Below are 17314 nucleotides of genomic sequence, written 5' to 3'. Positions count from 1 at the left end.
TGAAAAATCGTCAAACGCTAAAACATCAACAAAAAATTGTCAAAATATGTCAAAAAGTGATATTCAATTGATAAAAAAAGAGAATACCTACTAAGTACGACTTTGAAACAACCAATATACACTACTGATTGGCTCCTTTCCAAGCAACATGTGTCACTTCGGTATGAAAGTTGCCTTGGACCGAATGACCCGTGTCGCTTTGGTGTGAAATCCTCGTATCGTTTGTCGCTTTGGTGTAAAATCTCCTTGAGGAAACGGTGCAGTCAGAGCTTTTGTCCCTACGGTTCGAAAGGCTGCATTGATTTCCGACTGCTCGCTTTCAAGCGACATTTGTGGTTTGTCGCCTCGGTATGAAATATCTCTCAGGATACTATTTATATTCTAATAACATACAAAAATAAACTCTAATACACAGTCCAAGACCTGACGTCCGGAATCACATTGCGATGTTTCTTCTTGTGTTACGCATGCTATTTATTTATTAATTTTATTTTACTTTTCTTTCCAAATTAATGCCATTTCTTGACTGCAAATCACTCCACAAATATAACTGTCTCCATCAATTCACTTACCGCCTTTCTAGAGAAACAAATCTACACAATATATTCCAAAAACTAACTAAGCCGCATTACTTTCATAACAAAATTAGCAGCTGTGTCGATCGCACTGCCATCTACTTGTCATCGTCTCGGGGAACCAGTTTCTTGGGTCGTTTTCCACACTACGTTATTCAAGGCGCTGTAGTGATGCTAACATTTTTTTTTTCGAATCCCTTATTTATGCATGGAAAAGAGAGTTTTCAAGTAAAGCATTATCAAAAATTAATGCTCATTTCCCAATACATTTGGTTCCATTATTGTACACAGTAGATAATCGTATTGGCTACATTATACTTGAATTTTTTAGACAAACTAACAGGAAATGGTAAAAAAAAAAAAAGGAATTAGAAGATTTTTAAAATGGAAGTATCTGCATGAGAAATGAGTGAATGTGTGCAAATAATTAGGAATGTATTGTATAAATTCAAAATGAATGGTGATTGCCCTATATAATGGACTGATTTACCAGTGATGGTGATTGAGGAAACGTACATCCGGGACACTGGCTCTGGTGACGCCACGCTTAACCAGTCCATTTTATCCGATACGAGCTCACAGAAAATTAACTTCCCATAGCTGCAACATACTTTACCTTGTGACTGTATTATACAATGAAATAATAATAATCATGATAGTGATGTGATAACTTGTATGTGTAAAATTTAAAACGCTCACCATCAACGACTGTTGGTGATTCTTGATGATAGGACTTGCATAAACAACTTTGAATGGCACAATCACTGATCATATCACCGTGTTTATTTTGTACTGGGACAGGTTCACCATTTCCATGAAAAATCAATTTTCTGATCACACTATCGACAATCGTTTGATTTGTTCCCTTCTTATATCGTCCGTGAACTTGAGTTCCGTCGTGATGAGTCCCTTGCACAATTCCGATAAATTCTCCCATTTCGATTTTCCTCTGTGTCCGTAACATTCCCCGTACGCCCTGTTGATCAGCGAATGCAGCATGTGTCTATTTTGAACCATGACGTCGTGATTCCTGGAAGCCACTTTGGTTATGAAAATCTCCAGGAAGTGATTGTACAGGAGAAGGTCGCCTTGATTCAGCCGCAAGATGTCGTTGCGTTCGTCGTCCGTCAACATGGGCATCTCCGAGCGCCCTCTGGCGTTGTGGATGAAGTACGTGACGTCGTTGAGCGTCCAGCACAAGAGTTCGCTGAGGAATATCATGGAGGTGTGGAAGTGTTCCGCGATCATGACAAGATCGAAGAACTTCTCCATCTGATTGGCGAACTCCTGCACGCGCGTCAGGTTGTCAAATTGTTCCGGCGGGTAGCCCATGTCCCACAACATCTGGTTTCGCCCTATTCTACCGTTCAGTCTAGCACTGAGCCTGGAATCGTTCAAGGGAAGACGTATGAAATCTCGAAGCTCGATACCGTAAAGTCCCTTCAGGTTGTAGTAATTGAACAGGGACTCGAACTGGGCCACGGGATGACGTAATATCGTGACGTACGCTGCGCCATCTTTCATCACGTTTCGAACCTCGCTGACGTTCAGTCTGGTGTGATGGGCGAAAATGTCAAATCGTCCTCCTGCTGGACGTAACTCGGGAGGGACGAAGTCTCTTCGAAAATGACGTGGATTTCCCACATAATTTCCGCTCCTGGGAAGCACGAAATCCAATTCCCGCGAACGGCCGAAGCGAAGGAGAATATTCTGGGCCGTGGAACTGGCGCACTTGTGGGTCTTCAGGAGAAATATGACCTGTCTGGGGCGGCAGTTGGAACTGCTGACAGGCGCCGAGATGTTCCCGAACCACACGTTGCTGAAGCCCAGCTGGTTCCTGGAAGTAAAGAGAAAGATTGTTACAAAGATAAAATGCTCCCATCTCTGCTCTAGAGAGAAGTTAATGCTACTTCTGTAAAATATGTTTATTATTATCCAGCATTGTTGCATCCAATTGCTTTTTTCTAGGTCTTTAATTCAGTAATTTCCAGGGATGAGCACAATTAGTTGACGGTTTTGAAATAGCAGAAATAAGACAAACACATTTCACTAGAGCATATGCTTCATGGTTTGCGAGACTTTTAAAGTGAGGAACCCAACTGGGCACCTTATATCGGGGACCTTTTATTTTGGGATGTAAGCAGTTTTCTGGAGATCTTTGGGTCCCAATATACTCGTTGGAATCTCATAATGTGCTAGGATTACACACTTCTGGCAGATCTTACACACTTTTGCACATGTGCTGCCACCTGGAATACTTGATGGGAACTAAGTATGTAATTCACACAGTGTTTATGACAATTCTCCACTACTTGAAGGAAATTTCGAAAACGAACTCAAATTATACCAGGGAATTATTTCATAATTTTCTGATGAATTTTGGACATTTTTCTTTCCGGGGACACAAGAAAAGTTCCTCAGAGCCGATTTGGTTTCCCTTTGTAAATTGATTGATTGATTTGGTGCTTTAAGTCCACTTTATCCACAGTAAGGCTAATCGGGACTGGACCTACAGTTTAAAGTGGGATCCGAACCACCCCTTGATTACAAGGCGACGACGCTACCACTGCGCCATCGGAGAGATCCTATTTCCTGGAATAAAGATGTGTATTCTAACTCAGTTCCTCGAAACGACCAATCTGTCAACCGACACACACACACATGAATCGAATACCATCGATTGGGCAAAAGAAGATCCAATCCAGTTTCGACACGTAAATTGCACCATGCATAACAGCTGGGAGAATAACGTCGGCCAGCTCTCCCGTACTGATCCAAATGGCGCTTCTAAATCAGGATTTGGAGCAAAGGAAATGCACCCGTGTGCCAAGAACAGGTCTATTCTGCACTTGCACGGCGCAGGTCTCTCTCTCCCTTTCTCTGCATTCGGCACAAAGGAGAAAAAGAACTGGGTGCAATCAGTCACCCCCACTTTAATCAGCCCCTTTCAACTCGTGCTTCGCCCCCCTTTCACTGATTTGGTAAGCGTTGACGAGGTCGCGTCGCAGCGGTGCTGACTACCCGAATTCCAAAACGAGAGATACGTAGAAGGGGACCTTGGGGTATAAATCATTTCTATGGGAGATATGGGAGGTGGTTTATTCAAAACCTTTTCCGTCTCTCTCCGCGACACGTGGCATTCGGTGTGCATAACACGCACATATCGATCAGACCAACTCGCTTGGGCCAACTTTTCTATTGGTTACTTCTAATGTGCGTGATAGAGAGAATGTAACATGGAAATGACAGAGGAGGTGGGGAGAGGGATGTTCGCTCGAATCGTAAATAAGCTAGCTGATATCTGGATATACTGTCACCGGAAACAGGGCGCCTGTGGCCGACTTATAAAGCATTTCACAAACACAGTACGCTCTTTCCCTTAACTAAAGGGACCAAGACAAATGTCTACACACACAGAGAATGACGGATTAACAAATATTATTTGGTTTGACAGCTCTTAATAAGTTATCACTATAAGAGTGTCTCAACCTTAGAAGTCAGTATGGAAGTGAATGGAGTACTTCCCTCTCTCTCTAATACATGAGTTTTGCCAATAGCTCTGTCCTTCTCTACCACCGCTGCGTTGGGAGATGTTACAAAATTTACAAAATGTAAAAGTCAAAAATTTCAAACAGTGAAATCATTATCCTGTAGAGTTTTTTATGCTCTATTTACTGACGGCATTATATAACCTGTCATAAATTCATGCGATCTGAATTTTTCATAATTATGCAATTTTGCAAAACGCTTAATTTTTTCTAGTATATACTTCAAAAGCCATAAATATCAAACCGCTTGAACAACTTCGCCAGTTTTTGTTCTACGGGATCTATGATGTTTGTAGATATGATATTCTTCACCTGAGTGAATTAATTTGCTTAGGAGGAGAGTTATATATACAGGGTGGCTCAATAAGTCACTTAACGCCCCCAGTACAAGGCCACTGCGGCATGGAACGTGAAAATGGCGATGACCAATCGTTATCAGGCCAAGGGGGAACCACATTGACGTCACCCGCATGGTCGGCAGCCATCTTGATGTCCGCCATCTTGAATTCAACTTCAGAAATTTAAATGGGAAGGGGGTCGTGCGACATATCAAAATGGGCTAGAATTTCACCAGGAAAACAACTGTGACATTTGTTTTCACCTAACTTTAATTGTTGCAGAGTTAACCATACCACAAAGTTATGGCTCAATAAGTCACTTAACACCCCCAGTACAAGGCCACTGCGGCATAGTATGTGATTATGTGGTATTTATTGTTAGACCAATCACTGATTGGTCATCGCCATTTTCACGTCCCATGTCGCAGTGGCCTTGTACTGGGGGTGTTAAGTGACTTATTGAGCCACCCTGTATATATATATACATACATTGAATATTTTGTATAAATCATCAGACCGTAACACGAAAAAGTTGGTTAGAGAGAAACTTTTCGGTTTGTCGCGATACACGTGCAGACCAAGCGAGAAAAGTGTTGACCATTGTTTGAAGTTATTTTTAGAATGCATTGTTACTCCACAGCACCGTTATTTATTCCGCAATCGTAGTTTGTTTATTCGGGCTGTCTCGCGTATCAAATTCATTGCGCGCCACCAAGGTTACAAACAATTCAGTTTCAGGCAGGTGCCCCGGTTTGTAGGAAGTGCAGTGTGCTTTATTTTCCGTAAAAAATGTATCTTAGTGTTTGTTTTTGCATTTATTTAATTCTGTTTATGTAAAGGATACAACATTCAACGAAAGAAGTAACAATAGTTTCGTCGTGTATTACACATATAATGCAAATGTAAAATGGTAAATAATTACGTCGAAATATAAACATTTACATGCAAATCTTGAGATAACTATCGTTTTTTTTTCCAAAATGGATCAAATACATAGATTTTGATGATTTCCTATACGATATTAAGGAAGTTAATTTGTCGCAATCATTAGCGATTAACAGCGACTCGATGCGACTCCGTTTGTTGATCTGGCAACGCCGCGCTCCATTTAACCCATACTGACTTTTAAGGTTGAGACGCTCTATACACCACGGATTTTTAGGTTCTAAAAAGTGTGCTTTTAGGTTCCTAACATAGGCTCTAAACACCCTTATATAGGTTCGAAAAACCTTATAATAGGTTCTAAAAATTCTAAAATAGGTCCTAAAAATATTAAGTTAGGCCCGAAAAATCCTGAAGTAGGTTCAAAAAGACTTAAAATAATTTAAAATTCCTGGAAAATGCTGATTAGGTATAGTAACCTATATCCTGAAATACGCACTATCTTGCATAACGTTATGTGTGTTGTCTAACCCTACGGCAATGGTAGAACTTACCATCGGAACAGGGGCGGCACCAGAAATTTTTCGCCGGCTGGGCAGAAGCTGTATATTGATAGATTAGGGTGGGCAGGTATAAATGTAAGACCATATACATATATGTATGACATATATGTACTGTATGTATATATGTATATGTATCCCCTCCTCTCTTACACTCCCGATTTCCCTACACTTCTTTTCCCTTTACTTGTTAGCTTTTCTTTTTTACTCTTTAATGCCTTCTTATCTTTCTCAGCTTGTTACCTCTTTCTCCCTTTCACATTCTCTCGTTCCATTCTTCAAATGTTTCTCTTAACTGGCACACACACACATACACACGTGTGTGTGTTTGGTGTCTTTTCTCTTTCTTTTCTAATCTATTCTCGCATCTTGTTCCACTTCTTTGTGTCCGATGGAAACAGTAATTCCAAGGAAGTGTTCGTGTGTGTGCAGCCATACATTCTAATCACATTCTTTCATTCATGTCAATGTAGTGAAATAAATGTTGCATCACATTTTGTCCTTCAAGTGCAAAAAATACAAGGCACATACTCAATTTTATATAGCTATCCGGCGACAGTGATAGAAACTGTGATGGTAGACAATGGTGAAGAATCAAATTACTTTCTCGTAATGCATGTTCCTGATCATCAGAGTTAGGATTTTTAGGGAAAAATTTCATTGGGAAAAAGGAAGGGAAAAGGTGCTAAAATAAGACTCAAAAAGGGGCAAAAAAGGTGCTGATTGGGGCAATAAAGATGCTGATAATTATACTACTTATTAAGCCTTTCCCTCCTATTTTATTAGTCTAAGCTATTCACTCAAAGCTGTGTACACATCACACACATAGGTTGTGTTACAGTTATTCACCAGAGTCGGGGAAAAACACAAAGCTGTTGTACCTTACAACATTAAGCATTTCTAAATTTTTAAACGTGAGTTTGTTTCTTTTCGGAGATAAAATGTCTTTATATAAGCTGAAGCTTCTCTCTACATCCACAGAAACAAATGGGGCAAACTTAGTATTCACTCGGAATGATAACTCTGTGAAAGTGGCAAATTCCACAACATCCGGATTCTTGTCAAGACTGGCCTCAAGTTTGTCTCTGGCAAAATCATCTAACTGGCCCCTCACAGTAGTAAAGATATCCCATTGTTTTTCCTTTTCGATGCCTTGTTCTTCTAAGCTTTTGATGGCTGTCGACAGGTACTTGTAGGAATGTACACAAAATAGTTCTTTTTGCAAATCATCTATCTTGTCTGGGAGGAGAAGTTGCTGTGCCTTGGAAATTGCACCTGCGTCGGTTGAATCCAGGGAAAGCACAAACTCCTTAATTTTTTCAAAATTTTCACACAGAAATGCAGCACACTCAATCCATGATCCCAGAGAGTAATGATGGGGAAATGTGGCAGGGGCAGGCAGGTAGTTTCTCCGTAGGCAAGAATGCGACTTGGGGCCTTAAGGAGTATTTTCTTCAGATCAGATATGAACTCATTTACAATGTTGTATTCTAATAGATTCAGAAACCCTGTGAAGGGCATGAACCATACAGGTTACATGCTTTAACTTAGGGAACAACGGTTTCAATTGGTTAAATGTCGAAAGCATGTAGGGAGCCTGGTCAGTAACTACAACTACTACTTTTTCGAACTGAATTCCACCGGGCGACAGTTTTTGACAGAAATCCATAAATGACTGCTTCACTGTACTGGCATTGGTTTTCTGCAACTCATACATGTTTAGTAGCATGGGCTTAACTTCCTCACCTGTCAGAGGAAAAACCAAAATGTTCAAAACATATCGTTGCATTGAGCTGTCGTCTCATCCAGAATGACACCTATATCGCAATCTGACACTTTCACCTTAATTTTACGAACAGTTTCTTCATACACAGGTTCAATATACGTAGTTTTTCCTTAACGTACTCTCATCGGGCACTGACAACCGTGTGTACTTTTCAAGGAACCCTTTCAAGGCCGGATGGTTCACCTTGTTGAGTGGAATCCCCGCCTGTGTAAAAGATGCACACAAGTCAACATTAAATTCCTTTAAATGTTGGTTCTTGGAAGAACACTGCTCAAATGCATTGCGTAAGAGAGGCTGCCGAGATTTACTTCCTTGCAGGTTCTTGTTCTTTTGATGCTTAGAGCTGGAAATATGTTGCTGGATGCGATCTAACTGGTGTTCTTCATCTAATGTGATTCCCGTATCACAAACCGTGCATCGAATAACAGTTCCATCACTTTCTATGAACTCGTGCTTAAATTATTGAGCCAGACTGAGAAATCGGGATCTGGGCACTTCCGGCATGGTAAAGTACATGCACTAACAGGATCTAACAAAGTGAAAAAGCAAGTAAGGAACTTACATCCACATCCACTGCGCACACATGAAACGTGAAACCCACCACTTCAGAAACACATTGTTGCTTAACTGCTTCCAAGACCAAACTGCGTTTCCTTCTTCCTTCTATCTTAAAAAAAAATAACGGCGATCTGGTGCATATCAGTAGGGGTCTTTCCATTGTTGACTTCAAATAGGCAACAATCAAGCACAGTTTAAATACATTCAATTTCAGTTAACAATGTGAAAACATCTTAAAGAGAAAAGTGTCGCGAAAAAAAAATATATAAAATGATTTGCTGAGGAAATATATTTAACACCACCAGTAAAAGGACACAAAAAGGGGAGGAAAAGCGATTAAGAACACAAAAAAGGGGAAAATATATAAATGTCCCAGAAAAGGGAGGGAAGGGGAAAGGTTATCAAAAAAGGGGAAAAAAGGTGCTGGAAAATTAGCTCCATTCTCACGTTGAGGTAACATTTCTCACACTGAGTCCTTCCAGAGAGGTCTCACTTTCACTACGAAAAAAAGGTGCGCACCTAAAAATCCTAACTCTGCTGATCATTTTATTTTCATGATATGAGTTTTTTTACTGAAACTTGGGGGTTAATGTTCACTTTTCTTGGCTTACAAGGTTATTGCAACTGACAAATGTGTCTGAATGTATGTTTGCAGTAACGGCGATCGGGTGCCAAAACTTGGGGGCAAGGACAGTTTACTTCTTGGATGGACAAGTCTTAGCATTAACAGGCCATAGTGCGGGTGCAACAAGTGGCAAAATGCGGCAGGTGGAACTTTCCTCCCTTGTCCTCCTAATCGCCGCCACTGTTTATTTGGATTAAAATTAATGTCTTATTGGGAATGTACACACACACATACACACGAAAAAAAAAATTCTTTCTTCATTCTGCATAAAGTATCCCAAGGCCTATGAAAGGCTATTTTGACAAGACATTGCCCAAAAGTTATAATCAAGTAACAATGAAAAATCTGTTAAGAATTGAAGAAATTATTTGCTAAGTTGCTATCCGTTTTCTGAAGTTAGTCTGCATTACATGCTGGAGAAGTAACACACGTATGGTTAGATGAACACATGCACTGAGGTAACAAATAGTTTACATTTTGTAGAATGTGATTTCGGACACAAGGAATTCATCGAAATTGATCACCATACCCGGTAATTCATATCTTTTTCACAGATGATTTGGGTTGTACGTCGCGACCTTTTCGAAAGCGCTCAAATGTCAACCTCTATCCTGCCCAGCATACCCCGGAAACTTTAATCTTGCAGGTGAACGATGGGTTGTATTTTCAGTGTCTGCGTGTATTTCTTTTCGTCGTTCGTCACTTTCACCTAATCACCATTGAACCTCACTGTTGCTATTAGCCAAATTAGCAGAAAAGTGACTTCACATAGAACAAATCAGTCGAATCAGCAACAAGTTACTCTTTCAAAAGTGGAGTTTCATTAGTTCATACCCCTCGAAAGTTGAGTTGTTTTCCGAAAGTCTCAAATAGTTGTCTCTGGCAATACACCCTCTTAAATGAACGCATCTTCTGTGATGATAAAATGAAACGTTTTCTGTGAGTTCTTTATGTATATTTTTTCTCGAATGGCATAACGTTGTCGCCTTATAATGAAGAGATTCTGGCTTCTACTGCCCCCTCCCCTGGTGGAAGCACAATGTACACTGCTTCGGACTCCACTTTAAACTGTAGGTTTAGTCCCGATTAGCCTATCTGAGCATAAAAGTGGATTTAAAAACAAACAAACAAAATTTTCTAATGGATACTTCGTGACACCTTTTCGGCTGAACCTCTGGTGCTTCTAAAGTTTAAACCATTCTCATCGTGATTGATTAGTTCTCTGACGCCCTCAAAACAAAGCTTTCCTGCCATACCCTTTCTTCTTTTAATTCTACGTAAGTTAATCACAAGAAAAATCGCATCATTACGTAACTGATAGGCTATTATCAATTCAATAATTCTGCAGCTTTATCCAAACCCACATAACTGTTACATCAAAATATATACACCTCGTTATTGTAGTGATTATTGTGATGACGTCTTATTAGTATTTATTAATAGAACGAATACAAAGTTGTTGTTTGTATACCACGTAGATATTTGAAGATGACATGTATGTAAAAATTGTACTGAAACAAAGAAAGAGACACTTCTGGAATTGCAATGTAGACCTAATTAAAAAGTCGAAATAATTTATTGTGTTGCTGGAGGAAGCAACGCTGAGGTTTTTATTTGTTTATTTAGAGATCATTTTAATCATATGCAGGCCGGGATTTATATATGTGAAGACCCAGAGCTTACAACACCAAGACCCCACCCCAATCCTCTCAACAGTTTCAGTTATAACTTTTCGCTAAGCTCCATGAGGTGGTTAGTTCTACATATTTCGACATTTTTTCATCACATCCGAAGTACCCCCTTTCTTTGTTTATGCAGTACCTTTCAAAGCAGTTTTCCCCAGAGAAGGCCCAGAGCTGCAGCCCTCAAGGTCACCCTAAATCCTGATCTCATCTTGACCATACCCTGCATAATTCTGCACCTCCTAAGCCTACTAGCTGCTTCTAATCATAGAAGTATTCAATTAATGACAAATTATTATGTTTCAAGTTCTCTAGTAATTCTTTTTGCTTTCTAATGACAAAGTTAAGACAGTTTTTTTATGGGATGATGATATGTTAACATTTCTAGTATAGGTAATATTCATGAGTAAAATATACATGTAATGAACACCAGAATACACTTACTTATTGAAACATTCACATATCTTCAAGTGTATGTACTTAGTGAATTTGATTGGGTGGGCAATCGGGTGGGCACAGGATTTTTTTTGGGTGGGCGCTTGCCCACCCATGTCCACTCCTGTCGCCGTCCCTGCATTGGAAATTTGCTATTAACATCCACTCTTCGCCGTATAGTTAGGCAACAATCTTTTTTCATGTTATCCACATTCAAACTCCGCAATTTTATCTTTGAGGACATGAAAATAATCTTTTAACAAAAACGTAGTCAGTGGTGCAAACTTCAATCCTAGTTTGCCACAAAGCACCGAAGTGACGCGAAAGTGAGCAAGACCACACAGATCAGACCACTTTGGATTGTACAGGTAACAGTGGCACCAGACATTTTGCTTTGTTCAGAGCTTTGAAAAATCACCATGGACTTGGAGGAAGGGAAATCGACAGAGAGTACATTTCAAACACGTTCCTCATTGAATTTTTCGTGACCAAACAAAGCAAATGTCTCTGTGCGGCATAAAAATTCCGAAAAACCTTTAAAAACATATAAAAACCTTAAAAAAAATGCTTGATTTAGGGGCAAAAACCTAAAATAGGTTCTAACAAGCAAAATAGGTTTTTTTAGGCACTATAAAACTTCATCAGTAGTTGCGTTTTTTAATCAAACGTTGACTTAAGTTATTATTTCTAAAGGAAAAAATAGGTTAAAAACCTAAAATCAGTTTATTAACATTTATACCAACATTATACGCCAACTGTTTATTTTACAGAGAATTTGTGTTTGTAAACATTTATAAACGTATTATGCGCCAACGGTCTATCTCGCTAACAATTTTGTTTATTAGGAATATGTTACTGAGAATCTGCATTTATTAACAGTTATGCCCACATTACACGCCAACGGTTAATCTTACGGAGAGATTGTGTTCGTTAATATTTACACCCGCATTGTACGCCAACGGTGTATGTGCTGAGAATTTAGGTTTAATAACATTGATACGAGTGCTATACGCCAACGGTCTATGTAACTCAGAATGTGTATATCTTAATATTTATACCCGCATTACATGCCAACGGTCAATGTACTGAAAATTTATGTTTGCTAACAATTATGACAGATTTGTAACATATAGATTAGAATACGATGGCGAAGTAAAACAGCGCTTTAAAAAGCCATACATCAGTCCCTCGGATAGTGTACTGAATAGAGATGGCGCGTTATAATCAAAAGCATCTGTGTTCGATTGATTGTGCCTCCACTTTAAACCTTGTGTCCAGTCTTTATTAGCTAATCAGAGAATCAAATGAACTTAAGAACAAAAATATGGAAAATACAAATACAAAATGTATTGAAAATATATTGCAAACATAGGATTCTCTTGAGAATATACATAAAGCCATGTCCCCCGGGCAAGGTAGTGTATGTTGTATAGTCTCATTGATTTATATTTTCTAAAAACAAATCATGGTAAAAACACTAATCTTAAGGTAACAAAACAGAGGGGTTAATACTTTTCCTTCTCATTTTTTCATGCGCTAGCCAACAAAATATTTTTTATAAGCCTGTCTTTTGTTGAGATAATCGTGTTGTAGCATTTTGGTAATGACAAAGTTATAAGGTATTTTAGGATTTTTACTACATGTTGTTACCCTGTTTCCAAGTCAGGGCAACAGTGATATTTCTCATTATAATATGTATTGATATGCTAATTTATTGGGTACTTGTATGCAAATATGTACGTGTGAATATGTGTGTGTGGGTGCCGCCGTACCAAATTCCAGCTATCAGTGTAAATCAATTTATTATGCAATATTTTAAGGTTCTTGTATTTTCTGTATATGTATCATGGAACCTCTTTGTAGAGAGGCTATTTTGAGCTTTTAGAAGTTAAAGTTGCGAAAGGAGGACCGTTGGCAACATGCGCCAACCAAACATACGTAGGTACGTACATGAACTCCAGATTTAAGTGGAGGAGGTATGGAGGCCTTGCGCATGTTAAGACGTACTAGAGGTAGCGTGAGTCTAACGTGTGACAAACATATCCGTGGTATATTTAATTGATATGTACGGCATCCAGCTACAAATAATAAAGAATTTTAACCTCCAAAAATGTATGATTTTGACCCGATCATTAGAGTAAAGGAACGTTGATACGACTTTGTGTAGATATTAAATTACGTTAATGAAAACTAGATCATATCCAAAACTATTGGCTTTTATTTAACTGTAGCTGAACAAGGTAATTTATTCTCTATAATATTTCGCAATAACCATCCGTTTTCTCTAAGTGGATTTTCGTTTGAGCACGGAGTGTATCGAGTCTGAACAGGGGAAGTAAGGTGTGGGAGGGTACCTTAGTAACCACGGACGAATCTAGAACTTTTTCCTTGGAGGAGCATAAAATATGCTAAAGCATATACATAAGATTTAACACTGGAAATATAACGTGCGGATTAATCGATGAATTAAAAATATCCTAAATATACACAGTGTGTGTTAAAATCAAGACAATTACAGGGTTCGTTTCGGACCAATTAGTGGTCAGGTAGACTAACCAGGACTGTACTTTCAAAGTGCAATCCGAACCACTGGACAATGCACCTACACCAGGGAGCGAACCCAGGACCCTTTGATTTGTTCGCAGTTCTATTTTGTCAAATAGAAGTAGTTCTACCTTATTTGTAGATTCCAGAAATGAAGTGATTTGTTTAATTCTTCTATATTTTTTTTCTGTCACTTTTGACTAATCACGAAGGTGAGGATGAATGATGATGAGTTGAAATGGATGAACAAGACGTCGATTCGATTCCTAGTGTCCATTTACTTAATGTCTACTAAAAATAGGTAAAGTGCTCCCCTGTGCATAGCACCACGCCATGAAGGCGTATAGGGGGTGTGAGGGTAACGCCCCACACTTTCTTGATCCGGTCGTGAGTGGGGGTGATGTGATCAGCATTTAGTAACTAAAAGTTTACCAAGTGTAAACACCTTGAGAATAGCATTGATACCGTTTCATGAGATGTGTTTGTTGAGTTTCGGTTTTGTTTCAAGTCCACTTTATGCACAGAAAGGCTAATCGGGACTGGACCTACAGTTTAAAGTGCTATCCTAACCACTATCTGCCTCCACCGGTTATCGAACCCGGAACCCCTTTAATACAAGGCGACGGTGTTACAACTACACCATCGGGGAGACCATATGTGTTTGTTCTTCAAATTTAAAAAACTCAATATGCTGACCAAGGCAGAAATTTATTTTATTATAAAACATAAACCAAACCTAACGTTTCAACCATCTAGCAAGGTCTTCTTCAGACTCTGCACCAAGTACAAATGTAACAAGGTACAAAACAGGACGATATATATACACAAACATTGCTCCCCTCCAGACTATTAGAAAGTTGTTCTGGAACATTCTAGCAGGTGGCTTTCCCTTGTCAACTGTCAATTCTATTCTTTGTTCCAGAACAACTTTCTAATAGTCTGGAGGGGAGCAATGTTTGTGTATATATATCGTCCTGTTTTTGTACCTTGTTACATTTGTACTTGCTGCAGAGTCTGAAGAAGACCTTGCTAGAAGGTTGAAACGTTACGTTTAGTTTATGTTTTATAATAAAATTAATTACTGCCTTGGTCAGGATATTGAGTTTTTCATATCATGGAAACAAGGGTTAATGGTGTTATACTTCAAATTTAGTTAAGGCATTTTATTTCATTTTTGGAGATTATGTAACACGACCTATAAGTGTGTGTTTGAAATACTTATAGCCCGACGAGAAAACGCATTAGGTAAAATCACTTTGGCCCAGTGTTCCTCAAATAAAAGGCTAGGTACACGAGAAAGTTGGGAAATATAGCACTGACTACTGCAAACGGAAAATATTTATGCATAGAACTCCTTCAATCATCGAAGAGTGTTGAAACTTCAATTTTGTAGGAAGAATTGGAGAGGAGGGAAAAAGTGTTGAAAAACGTAATCACCTTTATCCGAAAGAGACAGAGAGAGAGGGGCGAGGGGGGGAGGCATCAGAGCGTGACGTTGATGCAGAGCTTTTGGAATCAATAAACAGAGAAAACCTAAACAGAAGTCAATCGGACTGGCTGCTGGATTCGGCATCCTCAACCAGGGAACCGGAGCGGTAATTCGAGAGATGATGACGTAAGCATCGGCAGCGTTCCGGCTTCAAAGCTATGCGGCCCGCGTTGGAAAACAAACAAAAAAAAAAAAAGAGGATGCTTCTTTTTTGCCTTCACCTTTCCGACCCTACCAAGCTTTTCCCACTCCCTCTCATTTTGAGCTGGATAAAACCAGGTCGAATCAAACTCAGCGAACAAATCACACGGATAAAGTTTTTGCTTTCGTTGTTCTCCATGGAATGTAGAGCGTTCGAATTGGACAAAATGCAGACATGTCTTTTTTTTCCTATTAAAATATTTGTTATTCGCTATAATTATGACTGGGCCGGTACCGATACCAGTGGTATCGGTATCGGAAAGTATCGGTTGGAATTTATTAACCGATACTTTTCCGGGATTTTGGTCTCGTACGAAGTGTGCAAAATTCCCAAGGGAAACTTTCGCGCACTTTAATTTTGCAAAATTGAAAGTTTCTTGGTTTGCACTAGTATTGTGTGGAAAAAACAACTAAATATTGTGATTACATAACATGTAATTTAATATTCTGATCAAGGTTGTTAAAGGTCCATAAATTCTAATGGGTTTTATTGGGTACCGCTGTAGGACCGGAATCTTTTCTCTCGCACAATTTAAATTCGGTCCAAGTTGCGTATTGTTTCATAAAAAAAAGGTTTCTGGACCGTACCTATTTATAAATTGATCCCGAATAAAAGGTTCTTGGACCGTATTAAAATTGAGCCGGAAAAAAGGTTCCTGGTCCGATTTTCCCTCCTGGACCGGAATTGAATTTATTTAAAATTCCTGGACCTTTAACAACCCTGACTCTGATTTAATTCTTGAATCTTTTAAAGGAACAAACTTAGTAAATTGGAGTGGAATACACACTAATATTAATCAATATTTTTAACAACTTTTAATTATTACAATTTTCGATCATCAGTATCATTAACGGCTCAGCCTTAGTTAGATATAATGTACATAATAAAATTTAATTTAAATCATGTATGTACAAAAATGGTAGCTACAAAGATACATTCGTTAAAAGTTTTCAAAAAACACGATTTTGTATAAACAAAAAAGTTTTGGGATTTTTATTTTTCTATAACTTGGAATGCCGGTACTAGAATGCTGCAATGAGCGTTTTTTTGCTCGACCGGCAAATAGTTCGCAAGGAAGACGCTAGATGGCGTTAGGAACTGATAGCTCTTCGAACACCATGACGTCACGAGCGAATTTCGCTCGAACAGGCAAAACGACCAGTATACGCTCGAAACACAGTAGTTCACATGTAACCTTAATTTTTCTGCAGTCTTGGCCCTTCAAACATGGATCGTGAAGTGAAGACGCAGTGAAATTGAAACTGAAGTGAACATAGTCATCATTTTCATGTTAAAATGTAATTTAATTCGTCTTTACAACACATGGCAATATATGAAAATGAATAGAAGATTATGGGCTGAAACTACCAGGACGGATTTTTACGCATATATTTTAACGACTATATTTCAAATCACAAACCCTGACACCTTCTGTAAACAAAACCACGTGCATGCAGAAAGCATTGCAAACTCATAGAAGTAAAATAATCCACACGAAAATCCAGCGTTGTTACAGGATTCATTACGTAAGGTAAAACAATGGCCAATTTGTAGTATGGGATACGCTGCCGCAAATGACGTCTCACTTTAAACCCAATGCTTTTCATTTTTTTACTTATTGCTTCACCTTTATGGTTAACTCTTTGCACCAGTAATCATTTCCCATAAATTTGGCTTCTTTCTTTGAATATATTTTACTTGCATTTTTAGACAAAATGATATAACATGGTAATGTATATTTCTAAGGTTTGATATAGATAGGAGTGTATTTGAAATTTGTTTGTACATTTTATGTAAATTGTATCTTATGTAAATAAAATATATAATGGGCATAAACAGCCATATGCATTGCTGTAAGTCCAATAAATATATTGATGATGATCAAAACAAGACAAAAAGTTCGTAAATTTATTGCGGTTGGAAACTTTGACAAGCATCCTAATAACGATTTTTGTTCCGCCAAATATAGTGCACTTGGTAAAATAACTTGGTGACAAGGCAAGATAAGTGTGAACATTTTGTAGTAATATAACTTTCAATGAGCTTAGAGATTTGTGTACATAATGATATTTTATAACATTGGTTATTTT

The 17314-nt window shown here is 38.6% G+C and overlaps 1 protein-coding gene across 2 annotated transcripts in view; it reads right to left on the bottom strand.

Annotated features, from left to right (window-relative positions):
* Nucleotides 1–17314, bottom strand: part of LOC145998590 (galactosylceramide sulfotransferase-like) — a 56434-nt gene that overhangs the window by 16612 nt on the left and 22508 nt on the right. The window contains exon 2 of one of the 2 annotated variants that reach the window (XR_014443330.1): nt 1275–2412. Coding sequence is in view for 1 of the 2 variants with exons in the window: in XM_083135032.1 (XP_082991158.1) it covers nt 1410–2412 (1003 nt within the window). In the remaining variant the exon portion in view is untranslated. Of the gene's footprint in view, nt 1–1075; nt 2413–17314 lie in introns of those variants that run through there. The other variant, XM_083135032.1, reaches the window with a different exon arrangement.

Source organism: Lepisma saccharinum, chromosome 14 (assembly GCF_977018435.1).
Source record: "Lepisma saccharinum chromosome 14, izLepSacc3.1, whole genome shotgun sequence".
Taxonomy (NCBI): domain Eukaryota; kingdom Metazoa; phylum Arthropoda; class Insecta; order Zygentoma; family Lepismatidae; genus Lepisma; species Lepisma saccharinum.
This window is presented reverse-complemented; position numbering and strand designations above follow the sequence as displayed.